This window comes from Alosa alosa, chromosome 1 (genome assembly GCF_017589495.1).
Source record: "Alosa alosa isolate M-15738 ecotype Scorff River chromosome 1, AALO_Geno_1.1, whole genome shotgun sequence".
Taxonomy (NCBI): domain Eukaryota; kingdom Metazoa; phylum Chordata; class Actinopteri; order Clupeiformes; family Clupeidae; genus Alosa; species Alosa alosa.
Genome location: NC_063189.1, coordinates 26,639,034 through 26,654,892, shown reverse-complemented (window position 1 = coordinate 26,654,892; position 15,859 = coordinate 26,639,034). Strand labels below are relative to the sequence as shown.

Sequence of the window (15,859 nt, the reverse complement as noted above, 5' to 3'; positions counted from 1 at the left end):
GCAATGCAGAATCTGGCAGTAGTAGTTGGAGCAGCTGAAGGCGAGAAATTTTGACGGAAATGCCTGCCAGCTATGTATATCCCATTGATGGTATGTATTATACTCAAGAAATACTTTTTTTTGTGTAAGGAGGTCATCCAGCACAAAAAATGGAATGTTCGGCACGGGCACGAAAGGGCTAAAGATGCTGCTGATTCAGCTATTGACCATATTTCATTGAAGCAGTAAAAGCATATTTACAGATCCACTGATTTGACCAGAAAACAGTGGCCGTGTGCCATAACACTAACGAACAGCAGCCTGCTGCAGTCACTGAGTGCTTTAGAATGCGGAGTCCGACTCAGCACTGGTGGTGTCTCTCACCTTCCTGTTTTTGTCGTAGGCTGAGTCAGTGCCCAGAATGCTGGAGACCTCCACATAGGGGTAGCTCTTCTCCAGGACCCCCACCACGTGCTCCACCTTCAGATTCCCACCCTTGGGGACCCTGTTCAGCATCTGGGGGGACACACAGCACACACACATCGCTTTAGTGCTGTGCTCAAAGAATGCATTCAGTTCAGTTCAGTCCTTCATATGCAATCTTTAAGAAACAATGATCATACTACAAATATCTTTCAAATATCTAACTTCATTTACATAGCGGTATGAGCAACTAATATTGTCTTCAAGAATAAAGCTCAAGGACTGAAACATGTACGCACATCAATTGCAACAGCAGGGTGTCATATACTGCACAAAAGTCATTTTTAAAAAACGTGAAATGTGAGTGCATGTGATGTGGCTTGATTCTTGTGAAAGCTTGATGAAGTGATCCACTTTTGTTAGCAGACTTACACTGATGATGGCATCAAAGGCTTGCTGGTTGTCCACCTCATCAGCGATGTAGTTGAAGGCTCGCAGCATGGCGACTCCAGCATCCTGCATGCCGTCCACGTCCTCCTCATCATTCACCACAAACACCAAACCAATCCTGCACAACAACAACAACGCACATGCCATTGAGCTAGGTGTCCAGTATCAGCACACTCCATCCATACACGTACTCCACTGTTGACCCTTCAGAGAGCCCAGCCTGTGGAGACACTGACCTCAGAGGGATGTTGTTACTGTAGAACATCTCAGCCACACTCAGCAGCTCTGCAGAGTTCTCCTGGTTGGGGTCCAGGATGATCACCTGCGGTGCAACACACACACACGGAAGCGCACACACGCACACACATTATAGCCAGGCTGATGCTGATCATTAATCTTGTTGATCTTAATCTTTGTTGACAGGTCTGTATTATATTGACCATCACAGTAACTACAGTCGCAACCCTCATACTCTCCCTGTTTACTCCTTTAAAGCAACATACATCAGTAGTGTTGTACTGACCAGGTTGTGGAAGTTTTTGCGGATCTGGCGGATGACTCCAGGAAAGGTGGGCCGCAGCAGCTCCTGGACGTTGTACGGCCACCCGGCGTACCTCCGATCCGTCTCCAGGTTATTGATCCACTGCAACGAGAACAAAGCATTCATCCATTTGTCTGAATTTATCATTGCAGCTGCCTTGTTATACCACAGATTGCACACACTGTCCATCTCTGGTCTATAGATGTAGGCCAGGTTATTGATCCACAACAAACAAGGAGAGAGTGTGCGTTTATGTGTCCTTCACTGTCCAGGTCATGGTCCAAACTCACATTGATGGCGGGGCTGCGGATGTCTACGGCGTAGTCGGAGTCGGAGGGCTGGACGTTGAGCTTGAGAATGTCGTGGATGAAGGGCGTATCGATGAGCAGGCTGCGCAGACCCTCCATCACCCGAGCCTCGTTACGCAGCACATCAAACACACTGAGGGAGACACACACACACAGCGGCAGAATCACAAACAGACACCACGTCACAATTATTACCACAATAACAGATGCCGCATCACAATCATATTCATAGACACCACAAGGACAACCACAATCAGACAGCATGTCATATTCATAATCAGACATGGTGTCACAATCTTAATCGCAACCGTGTCTCAATCATGATCATAATTACACACCACGTCACAATCATATTGACAATCAGACACCACGTTGCAATCATAATCACTCACATACTCACACAGCATCACAATCATAATCTCAGACAACGCATCATTACTATGATCACAATCACAGACACCACGTCACAAACATAATCATAATAACAGATATCACATCACAATCATAATCGCAGACACTGCATCACAAACATAATCATAATAAGGGATGTGACTGTATAAGGACTGGCATTAGCTGGGTGAGGCATTAGTGTGTGGGGTTGTGCTAGGATGAGCAAGGTACAAGTGAGTGCTGAAGATGCCGGTATGTGCATAACAATTACAGCCACAGACAAGATCTTCATTAGGTGTGTGAAATATCTATGAGTGCACGCGTGCGGTAGTCTGGGGAAAGCTAGACTATGGTGCGCTGCAGTTTCTCCACTGTCTGAATAATTCATCCAGACAAGAGTACGGAGAGTGGTCACGCAGATTAACGCCGCGGTGGAACAGCCATCCACACTTGCAGCCGCCGGCCCTGACATGCGCTGACAGAGCGAGTGGGATAGTGACTAATGAATGAGTCACAGAATAATAACAACGTGACAGGAGCTGTGGCCTGTATTTTGCAGTGCTGCTGACCTGAAGATGTCCTGCGCGTCCAGGTCAATGTGGAGGCCGTTGATGAAGAAGGCCGACTCGCCTGGCTGAAGACCCAGAGTGCCTTTAAAGAACTGAAGAAAAAAAGAGAGGAAAGAAGAAAAAAAGAAGAAAACTACATCAATGATGGCTGATCAACCATACCCCTACATTTAATGCCATGGAAACTGCTGTAAAATTGTCTTTAGATAGTTTTACTAACTAAAGTAACAGTAAAATAACACTTTGTGATTAATGGACTAAACTAATTAACTAATACAGAAAATAAAAAATAATTACTTCTAAATAGACTAAATGCCAAAAAACTTCATCCAGACATTTACCCATAAGGACAGTGTTACAGAATGAGCTATTGACATCACTTAACTAATCGCTGCAGGAGAAGCACAAGAGGAGGACAACTAGCACTAAAGACGGATCGGATATGTGGCAAGTTGTGGACTCGGCAGAGAAAGATGTGAAAAAGAATTGTGTGGCCAAATCAAAAAAGTGGTTTTCAACAAAGACATTACAACAAAGCATTGAAAGGAAAGATGAGAACTGCAACAAAATATGCAAAGACACTCTGGTAGCACACCAGTAAAAGCGCCTTAAATTAATGGGTTTGCAAATAATTGTATGGAAACCAAAGCCAAGGAGATCTATAATTCTGCCAGACTGCTCAGCTTTTGTGTATGCGAATATTACAGCATTTTCCATTCTCTTGTTGGTTAGTTTGCAAATCCAGCCTCATTACCGCAAGATAAATGCCATTAGGGGACACAAAAAAAAAACGAAAAAGAAAGAGAGAAAAGGAGTCCACTTGTCATGTTCCATGTTGTGCAATTACTGTACAGGATGAGAAAGAGGCCTATTACATGCCCTCATTACGGAGGCAATGAGAAATGACTGCAGTTAGTAAACGCAACTGCTAAAACAATGAAGGAAGTGTGTCTATAGGAGTCACAGACAAGTTAATTACTCCATCCGTTTCTCTCTTTCTTTGGCTGACAAGCGCGGATAGGACGTGGACCACAAGTTGAAAAGACAGGGGAGGAGTGGAGGGTGAGAAGAGGGTTGTAGACACACAAGAAAAGAGCGGCTGTTTGTTTTGCTTGTGTCGCATGGTGTGTCAGCGAACTAAGTCAAAGCTTCTTGTCAACACAGATGTTTCACAAAATGTCACTGTTTGCATGCCATTAGAATGTGTTTGTTAACTCATTTGCGAGAAAACGGCAACAATGTTCTTGACTGCTCCTCTTGCCACCGTTTCAATGTGCCAAATGTAAGAGTCTACACAGCACAAACATACAGGGATCACTGGCCAGGAGGTTCTTAAGGTTTCAACCACTAACCTTCTGGTTTTCTTCAATCTCTTTACGAATCTCCGCGCTCACAGCCGTCTTGGTGATAGACCTGAGGAGGCACAGTAAAAAACAAATCCTCCCATCAATCCCTTCACAGAGACCTGAGGCCTGGTCCTACCCAGTGCCCTCAAATTCAGTTGACAAGGGAATACGTCACTTTACATTTCAGTAGATATCAGTCATGGTTTCAGATCTACCTCTACATCCTCTATATTTACTTGTCAGTCTACGTATTTGTATATACGGTAAGTGAATTTATTTATATTTGATCAAATTAATAGATTATCTATTTCTATTGTAGAGTTAACTATACAAGTTTAACATGTCTCCACAATGGGCTGTTCCGCTTGGTTAACTCAAAACACTGACTAAGTTAGCTGAAATATTTTTACTCCCTGGTGTTTGAACAGTTTAGCCTTGGAGCGCTAAACAGTTGCGCCCTTGTCTGAATCTGCTGAAGAACACTATTATCATATTTGCTGACAGGACAATTTTTTACCCGAAGTTAATTAAACACACTCACTTTTTTATCATTATTACATTACAATTAGGCACAAAGCATGAAAAACTGTCCAGACACTATTTTATGATTAAAAATTCCAAACACATTTTTTTCCCTGTTTCTGTTTCATCTTCGTCAGCAGATGATTAACAACCAATTTAAACAATTTGAGTATTTTTTTTTACACAGTCTATTGTCTGACCTTGATAGATGGCGAGCAAATTAAACACAAACACACAAATACAAACAATCTGCTACACAGCAGCCCTCTATTAGTAACCCTACCAACTGGAACATGTGTAGTAAGACCTTGAGGGCCCACGTCTTGATCCTGTACAGATGGCTCTGCTATATCTCAGCTCCATCATGCCATGAGCACTGAGACAGAATGGTGGCCTGAAATTGCCTCCATTATAAATCAGAGAAGAAATTAATCCTATGGTTGGAGCTACTAGAGTCTTCTCTAGAGTTATCAAAAGGCCCATGGGGTAGCTAGCATAAGACCCATGGTGCATAAACAGTAGCACAATATCCATAATGTAGCTAGCACGAGACCCATGGTGTATATAGCTAGGGTTGCAAAATTCCGGGAATTTTCTAAGTTGGAAACTTTCCATGGGAATACTGTATATGGGAATTAATGGGAATAAACGGGAATTAATGGGAATAAACTGGGACTTTTTAATATGGCAAGTCTACAACAGGGAACTTAAATGTAGTGGACAAAACCCTATCTTGCAGTCTAATATTAGTTAAAACAACCTGATTAAATGCAATTTCAGTCGAATTTCTACCCTGCACATATGTCAATCACATGCACACAGCAATCGGCATAGGCTGCTAGACATAAAGGAAACCTATGGTGCATTTATATGCATGGGGGAAAAATGTTCCAACCAATCAGATTTTGTTGTTGAGTGGTGTGGTGCATCTTGGGCAGTTCAGTGTTGCTAGTTTAGCACGCTAGTAAACCATAGGCAGAGAATGGGATTCCCGCTAGCATGCTAGCTAGCTTTGTATGCTAAGCTTAGCAAAAATACGAACATACAAATCATACTGCTTATTACGAAACAACATGTTAATGTTTGTATATGAAACAGTTTGTATGAATTACCCAAAATTCCCATTAAATTCCCGTAAATTCCCATTAATTCCCATAATTTCCTTTAATTCCATGATAGTTTCCAATTTTGAATATTTCCAAAATTCCCCAGCTTAACTTCCCATGGTAAGTTTCCGGAAAGTTTCCGGAAATTTACTGGAAATTTTCAGCGCCTTTGCAACCCTATATATAGCACAAGATTGGTAATGTAGCTAGCACAAGACCCATGATGTAGCCGGCACTGGCCCTATAGTGTAGTCATTGTGCATCGTGGGACTTATGATGGAATTAGGCTGAGACCTATGGGCATGCCCTAAATATTTCCCATAGCGCACCTGGCCTTGGTGGGGAAGTTCTGGCTCAGATCCTCATCACGGTGAGCGCGTCAGCTGCTGGTGCTGCCAGGATTCGTGCTGCCGTCTGGAAACTGAGATCTGAAAGTAGAAAACCGTGAGAAGAAACCGTCAGCACAAAAAATAAAAAAAAATAAAGTGATGAAACAAAAACGATCCATCCCCTGTGGGCTTCCTTCCATCACCACGGAGCTCAGCCCCAGCACAGAAAAGCAAGCTGTGGGACAAAGCCAGCCAGCCAAGCAGGGCAGCCTCACCCTGATAAAGCTATAATGAGCCCAGAACCCCAGGAGAGAGTATGTCTCGGTCTGCCTACAGCATTCATATAACCAGTCAGAGGTGCTAGCATAACACCCACTAATTAAGACCTAGGGAATACTGTAGGGCAACTTGGAGGAGAACACCTCTCCGCATCTAGTGCTGTAGTACAGTTGCACACGTGGAAAACATGCAGGAGGCACATCTGCACATTCTTTACTACACAGTCAGTGTGGGAAACCTGTAGTAACTTCAAATAAATGCTCCAAAAAATCAAATACTTTTACTAAACTGAACATTTACATGGTAAATACTTCAAAACACCCTATACTTCCTTTAAAGTGGCCGCGTGGTCTTTTTGTGATTCTCATTTGTGACCCTGCAAGGCGAAACCAGTCGTTTTGGTCAAATTTACAAAATTAATAAAGTTAATAAAGTTAATGTACTCACATGAACGGCCATTGACTAAGCTTTGCAAAGATATCGAGGGTATTGCAAAAAGTATCGCTAAGATAACTGCATCCAAAGTTGGCATGGTTCTCCTGTCACGATTCGCCAGAAGAGGAGAAAATCACCTTTTTAAAGGAACACGCCACCCAATGTCAGTAGTAATATATGTTCTTACCTTAACTTTCACGAGTTGAGTCATACCTCTCCCGTGTCGGTATGTGCACTCAAGCGCTCTGGTGCGCGGTGCGAATGTGTTAGCATGTTGCTATGCTAGTGGGCTCAGACGTAGCCATAAAGGGTGGAAGATAGCAGTAATCAAAAACATCCACGTTTTCCCTACTTAAATACAGTTGCATGAGTAGTTGATAAAAATGTGTAAGGTCTCTCAACATGAAACGTGGCGATTTTCCAAGCGAATAAACAGGAGAACTACAATGTGTGGCGCAATAGCACTTGGGAGTACTTCAACCTAGCGTAGTAATATTAATTAATATTAATAGTCATTCCGTGGACAAACGGAATGACTGCTAATATGTTTAATCTTCACCTAAATAAAGTCAGGGTTTAACAGTCAAAACCTATGTTTATCCATGAAATTTGTTGAAAAGTGTAGACTGTATACTGTTGAATTATGCAAAAACGTGAAATTCAACATTTTAACCCGTACGTTTGTTTATTGTGGATTTTTTCAAGACAACTGGTTTCGCCTTTAAAAAGGAAAGTTGGATGACCCACCTTGCATCTGCCACACTTTGAGGGGAGCCATTTCATTGGTGCTCTCTACCAGGTGCTTCCTGAGTTCTCTCAGCTGTTCCTTCAGTTCAGGATACATAGTACTGTGGGACATCAACAAGACAAACATGAACCGGAAAAATCTGTAGTCTGTCTCCGTTAAGAGATCTACACAATGTAAAATGTAGATTATTCTCACAGAAAAACGGATGACTGCTTCACTCACCGTAGTTTGCCAAAGAGAAAGCCCTGGACTTCATCAACACCGTCTCTCTCTCCGACAAGGGTAGCATTGGTTTCACCACCTCCTGTTGAGTGATGAAAGACTTGTTACTGCTTCAGGTCAGGATGCATAGTTAGCAGTTTAATCAGCGTATATGCAACACTGTATTGTGTGAAAACTAAACATTTCTAGCCTGGGAACACACGCAAATCTGACAGCTCATTTCATTTACTCTCACATACCTTCCTGGCCCCTCTCCCACTCAACTGATTTTGACCCGGCCAATTACAATTGTTTATCTGACACTTAAACACACTTAACTTAAACTAAAAAAAACTTCACCTTAAAACTTTACAAACTTAAAGTAAAGTAAAATGACCTGGTATTTAACAGATGTTTTCATCCAAAGCATCACCGACTCACAACAACGGGTGAGGGATTTGACCCCAAGTCAACCGATTGTTAGGCAGCAACACTACCAAAGTTCCACCACTCCACTTAGCATGTACCATTGAACATATCTTCCAGTGGAACCTTCACAGGTACCAGACTATTCACACAAACCTCTAATTAAAAAGCCAAAGACCATCACAGAGGTGAAGGTCTCCAATGTATGATTTCTGAGAATTAATTTACCTTGAACCTGAGTGTCGTCCTTGGCTTTGTATTCCTGATTTTTAATGGCGAGCTCGACACCATAGCCAGACAGGTACACTTTATTCTTGCTAGGATTCTGGTGAGTGAAGCAGAAGGGAAAGGCTCAGATAAAAAAAAACATGATTCCCACCCATATTTAAATCTTCTCCAAGGAAAATGCTATGTATAATCCCACTACAACAAAATGTGCAAAAGTACCTCAACATTGTTCAGATGCCCCCAAAACATAAACTTTCGTAAGTAACATGAAAAATAAGCGTAACATTTACCGGTAATGCTCAGGATGAGTTGAAGTGCACTTATTGACCGATAACAAGAATGATATTTTTAAAAATTTCCCAATACAGTATCTAAAGTTTCAACTTACGGCAACAAAATGGCGCAAGACATAGACAATCAGGCCCTCGTTGGCTTTGGAGACCATCAGCTGGTGTAACCTGGAGAACTCATCAGTCCCCATTTCAGCATACAGGATGACTACAGGAGCCTCTGGGTTGGTCGAAGGGAATTTGTGATCTCCTTTGAAAAGATATGGCTTTGGCCTAATGGAATAAAACAACAACAACCATAGCTTTTTCAGAGGGGCCAACATGAACATCATGAAACACTTATTGTGCACTTAGCTTAGTGCATTTAGAGACAAACAATTCCAGTGAAGGTGTTGTTTACCGAGTTTAACATTAAAGAAAGCCGAACACAAAAACATTCTTGGTATAATATACACATGCTTTGAATTTCTCTCAACCCAAAAATCCACACAGTGTCCAGCAGGTCTGACAAATGCTCGGTGTTACAACTCTTCTTTCCGTGAACATTAAAGAAAGCAGTACAGCCCGCTGGAGGGGGCTCATTGGATGCAATCTGAACACAAAAAACATAATCAATTCAGCTTGGTATAATATACACATGCTTTGAATTTCTCTCAACCCAACACACAGTGGATCCCGAAGGAGTGGGTGAGATTGGGGCCTGCACTGAGAGCAGGCCTCCACAGAACATAATGCACGACCAATATCAATACTATCTAATATCATATTATTTCATAGGGCCAACACTGTCAACTGATACAATGCCAACACCAACCAACTTTCCACATGTTTTGTGTTGTTGCATGTTCTGGATTAGGAATGGGGAATAGGGAGTGTGGAGGCTGACCTGCTGGAAGGAGTGCACAGTGGAGGAGTAAGCTCTGAGAGAAAGGGCGAACTTCAGCAGGTTCAGCTGCACTGGGCTGAGCAGAGGCTGGGCTCGCTTCTGGATCAGCCCATAGTAGGACAGATCCGTGCCTGCAGAATCAGAACACAATGTCAAATACTGTGTGTGATGCTATTATTATGACCGCCGCGCAGCGAAGCGGCGGTCATATAGGTTTAGTCAGATTTTTTTTTTTTTTTTCTTTTTTACAACATGCCCAAATTTCCGTCAATGATTCGGGACACTGAAAGACCGGGGTACCACGAACTTGGTGGGCATGTAACCCCACATGGATAGCATGGAACCATCGTTTTTCGTTTTGATCTGTAGCCCCCGCTGGACTGGACCCCCGAAGGGAGGGTAGGGCAGACACAGTTTTCTGTGAATATCTCCGAAAACTGTAGGGTTTAGGGAGGACCATTTTTTTTTATGTTGATCTCAAGGGGCCATGTCAACCCATTCCATAACCACTCATTTCATGTATAGCGCCACCTAGTTAAACACAAAAAGTAAAAATGAGGTGTTGTAATTGAAGGTATCTGTGACCTAACATAGTCAAAACTGCACGAAATTGGAAGTGTAGGATCATTATGACACCCTCTGTGGGCACGCCAAGTTTTGTGGAATTCCGTTCATGGGGGGCCACACAATAAATTAATTTATGTTACTATACACCAACTGGCCTGTAGGTGGCGGAGACAGTTTTCTGTGAATATCTCGAGAACCGTGGGGCCTAGGAGGTCCACCTTTTTTTATGTATGTTGGTCTTAAGGGGGCATGTCAACCCATTCCATTACCACTTATTTCATGTATAAGCCACCTAGTTAAAAATTAAAAAGCAAAAATTCGGTTTTTTCATCACAATATCTCATGCGAATGCATGCCAAGTTTTGTGTACTTTTTTCGTTCATGGGGGCCTTACAATAAAATAATTTATGTGTACATTTAGTGGCGTTACACCAACAAGGATTCGGGACACTGAAAGACCGGGTACACAAAACTTGGTGGGCATGTACCCCCACATGGATAGCATGGAACCGTCATTCTTAGTTTTGATCTGTAGCCCCGCTGGACTGGACCCCGAAGGAGGGTAGGGCAGACACAGTTCTCTGTGAATATCTTGAGAACTGTAGGGCCTAGGATGACCAATTTTTCCTTATGTTTGCCTCCAGGGGTCATGTTAACCCATTCCATGTGCACACATGTGCATAAACAGATACACACGCACACACATACATTTACAGTAATCATCATTATGACACATACTCACACAGTAGACATATGTACGCATGCATGCACATGCACAAACACACATACGCAGGCAAACACACAAGCACGAACATACACACACACACACACACACGCACACACACACATAAACATAAATTTGTACACGCACACATGCACACAATTCAAAATTTTTCCGTCATCTACTCCCTGAATTTTTGGTCATTGATACCAGGGACACCGAACCACCGGGTACATGAAATTTGGTGGGTATGTAGCCCCACTAGACTTTTACGGAAAAATTTAATTTCCAAAAGCCAAAGCCAAAATAAATATTCATCATCATCATCATCATCATCATGGCTGCATTTTCAGTATTGGCGAGAAGTAGTCGTTTGTCCACTAGATGGTGCGATCGTTGCAGTGAGGCGTAATTTTGTTGGAAGTTAAAAGTGGGTTGGAAAAACAATGGGCCGCTTCATACAAGGACTGTAATTTACCGCGAGCGAACATCTAATAAGGATAGGGCGATGTTCACATGAAGTGTAATTCCCATTTCTTCTTGAAGCGAAATAAATCTGAGGATGTTTATCGGACATGCTTGGTTTTACTGCAGGCAGATGCGTTAATCTTGTAATATCAATAAGGACCTAGGTAATGTTACCGTTAAGCGTTGGTTGAGTGATGGAGGCATTTGATTTATTGCATTTGTAGAAAACTATAAATCTTGGTTATACCAAGCAAATGTATAGCAGCATTGTTTGTATCTTTAGACTGTCATTTATTGCCGTGCTACAAAATCATTCTGTGCAATGGAAGATTTACCAACGTTACACCGGTCTGATACAGTTTTGCCTATACATGCGAGACTGAGGCGCCTGTTTATTTTGTTTTAAGTGCGTGCAAGGTGTGAGAGGGGAATCGATGTGCTTTGATTACAGCTTGGTAGTTGTAGTCTGTGAAATTAAAAAGCACATGTGTGAAGTATCCAACAATGACACCTTCATTTCATTATGGCTGCTTTAGCAAAACACCTTAAGCTACTGTGTAGTGGGTCCCATTTAGAAGTGGCTACTTCATTCGCTTTCCTTGACTCATGGAGCTGCGTGAATGTTATTACAACTTTTCGCCCGCGATATGACAGTTTAAGTCCGCTTGATACTGTAAGGCTAAACCATTGGTTTCCAAAGGAGATTTTATTTGTGTAAGCCAGCATAGCCTATTGACAATTTATGTTGTAAATAGGCCTACCTTATAATCCTACCTGTAGCTTAGGGAAGCTAACAGCTTTCTATTAGGATCTAGTTTGTTAGTTACCGTTTTGTCATTACTCCCTGATGCATTTTTTGCCTTTAGAATAGCCAGAGCGTGTATATCTCAATCGGAAAATTAAACAATATCGGTGCCTATGGACTAGGCTGGGTGAACCCAGCCTGATCTGCCCGCTATTTATTTTTTTGATTTCTTAAAAGATTGAGCTTGGTCTGATGAAAGCCAGACTAGCCATGGACCTCAGTTAAACAATGCAAGGGAACATGAATCAGCCTATATTTGCACTAACAATAACGGACAAAAGCTCTTCAACTTTGGCCCGTTAAAATGTGTATGAACAGTCTAGCGGCGCATTTCATCAAGGCCCATTTGGACATGTCAGTTATTTGCACCACTGGTTAGATGTAAAACAGCATTTCGTTTCAGACTAGGCTACTGTTACTTAATTTGTGCATTAAGAATAACGTTTCAGACTACTGTTACTTAATTTGTGCATTGACAATAAAGCATGAACTAAAGATGACTAAAATCTTATGTAGAAGAAGAAACATTAACAAAAATCCATCCATCCAAAAATGACCTTTGTTTTTTTGATAGCTGTTGAAAGCGCATGGAACTGACAGAGATGTTTTTGTTTAAAATACATAAAAAAATAATAAATAAATAAATAAATAACATTATGCTGATACCTTTTGCTTTTCCCAAATACAATGTAGCCTACAGGTGTAAGTGACCTTTCATCAATCCAGTTGTAATGGATGAACTGTGATGAACTGCCCTACTTGTGATTGTTTAGAGATTTTAGAGGTTTTATAACAATGCTACATCTTCTTTGGCTATTCTACAATCTATTCACCTTTTCAGCACCAGTAGGCTACTTTCTGTGCAGCCGCACACACACACTCAGGCATGCCAAACAAGCATACACAAAAGTTTCAAGAGTGGGGGATGGAGTAAAATATGGAGACAAATTGAAGTGTGATTTATTTTCGCGGAACGGATGTACAGGACTGAGCGGCGGTCATATTTTGTATCGCTATGCGGTACATCTAGTTATCATTATGTTATTGTGGCCTTATTATTGTTGTTGTTGCTTGCTATTGCTGTTGCACAAATTCAATTTCAAATGGTACACCAAGGGCAAGGGTTTAAGGGCCCTTAAAGGTAACATAAAAAAATATAGTCCTAGCTAATATGAATGACTGCGTCCACACATAAACTATAACGATAACAACATGAAGAACGATATTGTTGGGGATCATGCGATTTTGAGAATGATTAAACGCTGACAGCCAATCAGAATCCAGAATTAGCCATCACATTCAACAACACGAGGAGAAACTTCCTTATTTTTGGTTAGTGTGGATGATTTTATCGTTATAGTTATCTTATCTTTATAGTTATCGCTCCTGGTGTGAACAGCCCTTTAATAACCAGAAATTACACAGGTGAAAAATGTAAACCTGCACTGTGAAGGTTACAGCTAACTGTATGAGACAAATGTGTGTGGATTGCCACATGCCAAGACAAGCTATAGCACAAGATTTTAGAATGAAAATGGAGGTGTTTTTTGAACTCACCATCATGTTCATCATTTTCAATATGCTGATTGGCTTCCACAAAATCCCAGAACTTGTCCTGGTTTTCCTCAGCCAGGAATTCACTAAAGTAAAGAAAACAACTGTTTGTAAGATGCATTTCATAAACAAATTTAAACATTACTAACAGTAATGGCAATGACTTCAACCGTAATTAGTACACACTTCATATTTAATAATTTACTATACAGTTACTTACTGTAGGCAACACTATACCACTATACCTTACCACATACTATACAAAAGGGTAGTACATGTATATCACTGTTGAAATGACAACTCTTTAGACAACTGAAAATAATAAAACATGAAAAAGTATCTAGACTGCAGATGAAATGTACCTGGCCTCTAAGAGGAGGGGAGTGGAAGGCCACTTTGTAGTTAGTGTTGTTGTGACAGCTTTTGAGTCCGCCCCAGCAAAGACATCTGGTAGGAGAGCCAGCAATGCCAGCAAAAGTTTCCACATCCTTCCAGAGCGAGGGCCTGAACAACAAGGAACAGCGTTACCTATTTGTGACACTAGAGACCATGCAAAGGGAAAGCAAAAGAGACAGGTTGTTTACAGTAGATCCGTAGTATATCAAAATTTGTTTATAATTTTGAAATATGTAGCACTATAATTTTTATTTCTTATCTCAAACAAAATAAGTGGTGAGTTTAGTCATATAATCAAACGCCTGTCAAATCTGTCCTTTCTAATTGACAGCTCGGTGGGAAAGAAGAAAAAATTGAGACATACTTTCCTAAGCCAATCAAAACTCATAACGTGGCCGATCAGTGTTCAGACAGCCAATAAGCGTATCAGGCGAGTAGCACATCCGGATTTCGATATGCCTTCCTCAACTTGCACTGCTAATGTGATCATGGCAACATGTAGATGTTTACTACATCTAACAGAAAGTCTGTTCTATATATCATCCAGTTTTCGTGCAAGTGGTTCCTTCATTCTTTGCACTAAGACTAACATCAAAAGTAACCGCCTAGTGGAGTCCTCATATGTATGGATGTGTTACATCCTGGTAGCATCGTAATAAATGTCACTAGCTAGTCTCATTCGAATTGATATTATATCCCTTGTGTAACACATTTAGACATTTAAGCAGGGTTTATTTCCAACATCAAAATTAAGTTGCTAGCTATCCAGAAAAGCAGGTTCAATCAATTTATTGCTAGTCATCTCTCGCTAGCTATTTGGACGCGGCCAACCCAATCTGAATGTTGACAGAAAGCATGTCAATTATGCAGTAACGTTTCAAACAAAGAAAGTCAACAGATGAGTACATGCTTTGCATGCAGTACCTTTCAGTTGTGACACCAGCTTAATAAGTTTGACAGAAGACAAGATCTACTTACCGCCACCGGCTTCCAAACTTCCTACGGTGGTAGCCATGTTTGGAAGGTAAATGTTAAACGTTGGGTCCTGTTGGAAGGCACTGTCCGCGGTGTTCTCGCCTGTTCAAAGGTGACTTTATCCATGTACCATTTCTATTTATTTAATATTTAGCTAGTTAAATTGTTAAATTATAAAAGCAGATAATAATTGTGTATTGCATACAAATATCAAATTAGTCAAATATATTTGATATTTTATACAGGCAAACTAGTAGTTATCTATAATGATGCCATCTTGGCTCAAAATCCAGAACACAGAATCACGTCTGGACTGTCCCTAAATTTAAAGAAATGCGAAATCATGCCTAAACACAGTTATAAGCTACACGAAAGTTATAATAATATACCAATTAAAAATTAGGTTAAATATCTAGGCATAAATATTACCAGAAATGTTACAGATAGGGAAAAAACTTTAACACAGTTCTACAAAAAAATAAAATAATTTTAAATAGTTGGTTACAGAGAAATATATCAATCTTTGGGAGAATTTTATTAACAAAAATGGAAGGAATATCTAGACTAATATACCCAGCTTATTCCAAAGCTATTCTCGAGAAATCTACCAAGGAAATAAATCAGTGTCACTATCATTTTATTTGGAATAATCATTTAATAAGAAAAGGAGATTTAGTGAAACCAGTTGAAGATGGTGAAATGAATGTAATTGATTTTGAAGTGATGAATGGTACTAATTGAGTTGAGATGGCTACAAAATTTCTTAAAAAATGAACAGTGCATTTGGTTTAGTTTACCTGCTTATTTTTTTTAATAAAGTAGGAGGGATACAGTTTTTTCTAACATGTGACTTTAACCCAGTTAAATTACCATTTAAGCTATCTAATTTTCATAAACAAGTGTTACTATACTGGAAA

The 15,859-nt window shown here is 40.7% G+C and overlaps 1 protein-coding gene across 1 annotated transcript in view; it reads right to left on the bottom strand.

Moving 5' to 3' along the window:
- The window catches only part of uggt1 (UDP-glucose glycoprotein glucosyltransferase 1), a 32,946-nt gene extending 17,944 nt beyond the window's left edge, over window positions 1-15,002 (bottom strand). Inside the window, 18 exon segments of the mRNA XM_048237947.1 lie at window positions 364-495; window positions 835-970; window positions 1,089-1,174; window positions 1,376-1,495; window positions 1,684-1,834; window positions 2,661-2,752; window positions 4,013-4,073; window positions 5,964-5,997; window positions 6,000-6,062; window positions 7,425-7,525; window positions 7,648-7,729; window positions 8,281-8,377; window positions 8,669-8,843; window positions 9,059-9,162; window positions 9,457-9,587; window positions 13,575-13,657; window positions 13,934-14,075; window positions 14,946-15,002. Coding sequence (XP_048093904.1) covers window positions 364-495; window positions 835-970; window positions 1,089-1,174; window positions 1,376-1,495; window positions 1,684-1,834; window positions 2,661-2,752; window positions 4,013-4,073; window positions 5,964-5,997; window positions 6,000-6,062; window positions 7,425-7,525; window positions 7,648-7,729; window positions 8,281-8,377; window positions 8,669-8,843; window positions 9,059-9,162; window positions 9,457-9,587; window positions 13,575-13,657; window positions 13,934-14,075; window positions 14,946-14,982 — 1,827 coding nt within the window. The 5' untranslated portion in view covers window positions 14,983-15,002.
- Between the last annotated feature and the right edge of the window lie 857 nt (window positions 15,003-15,859).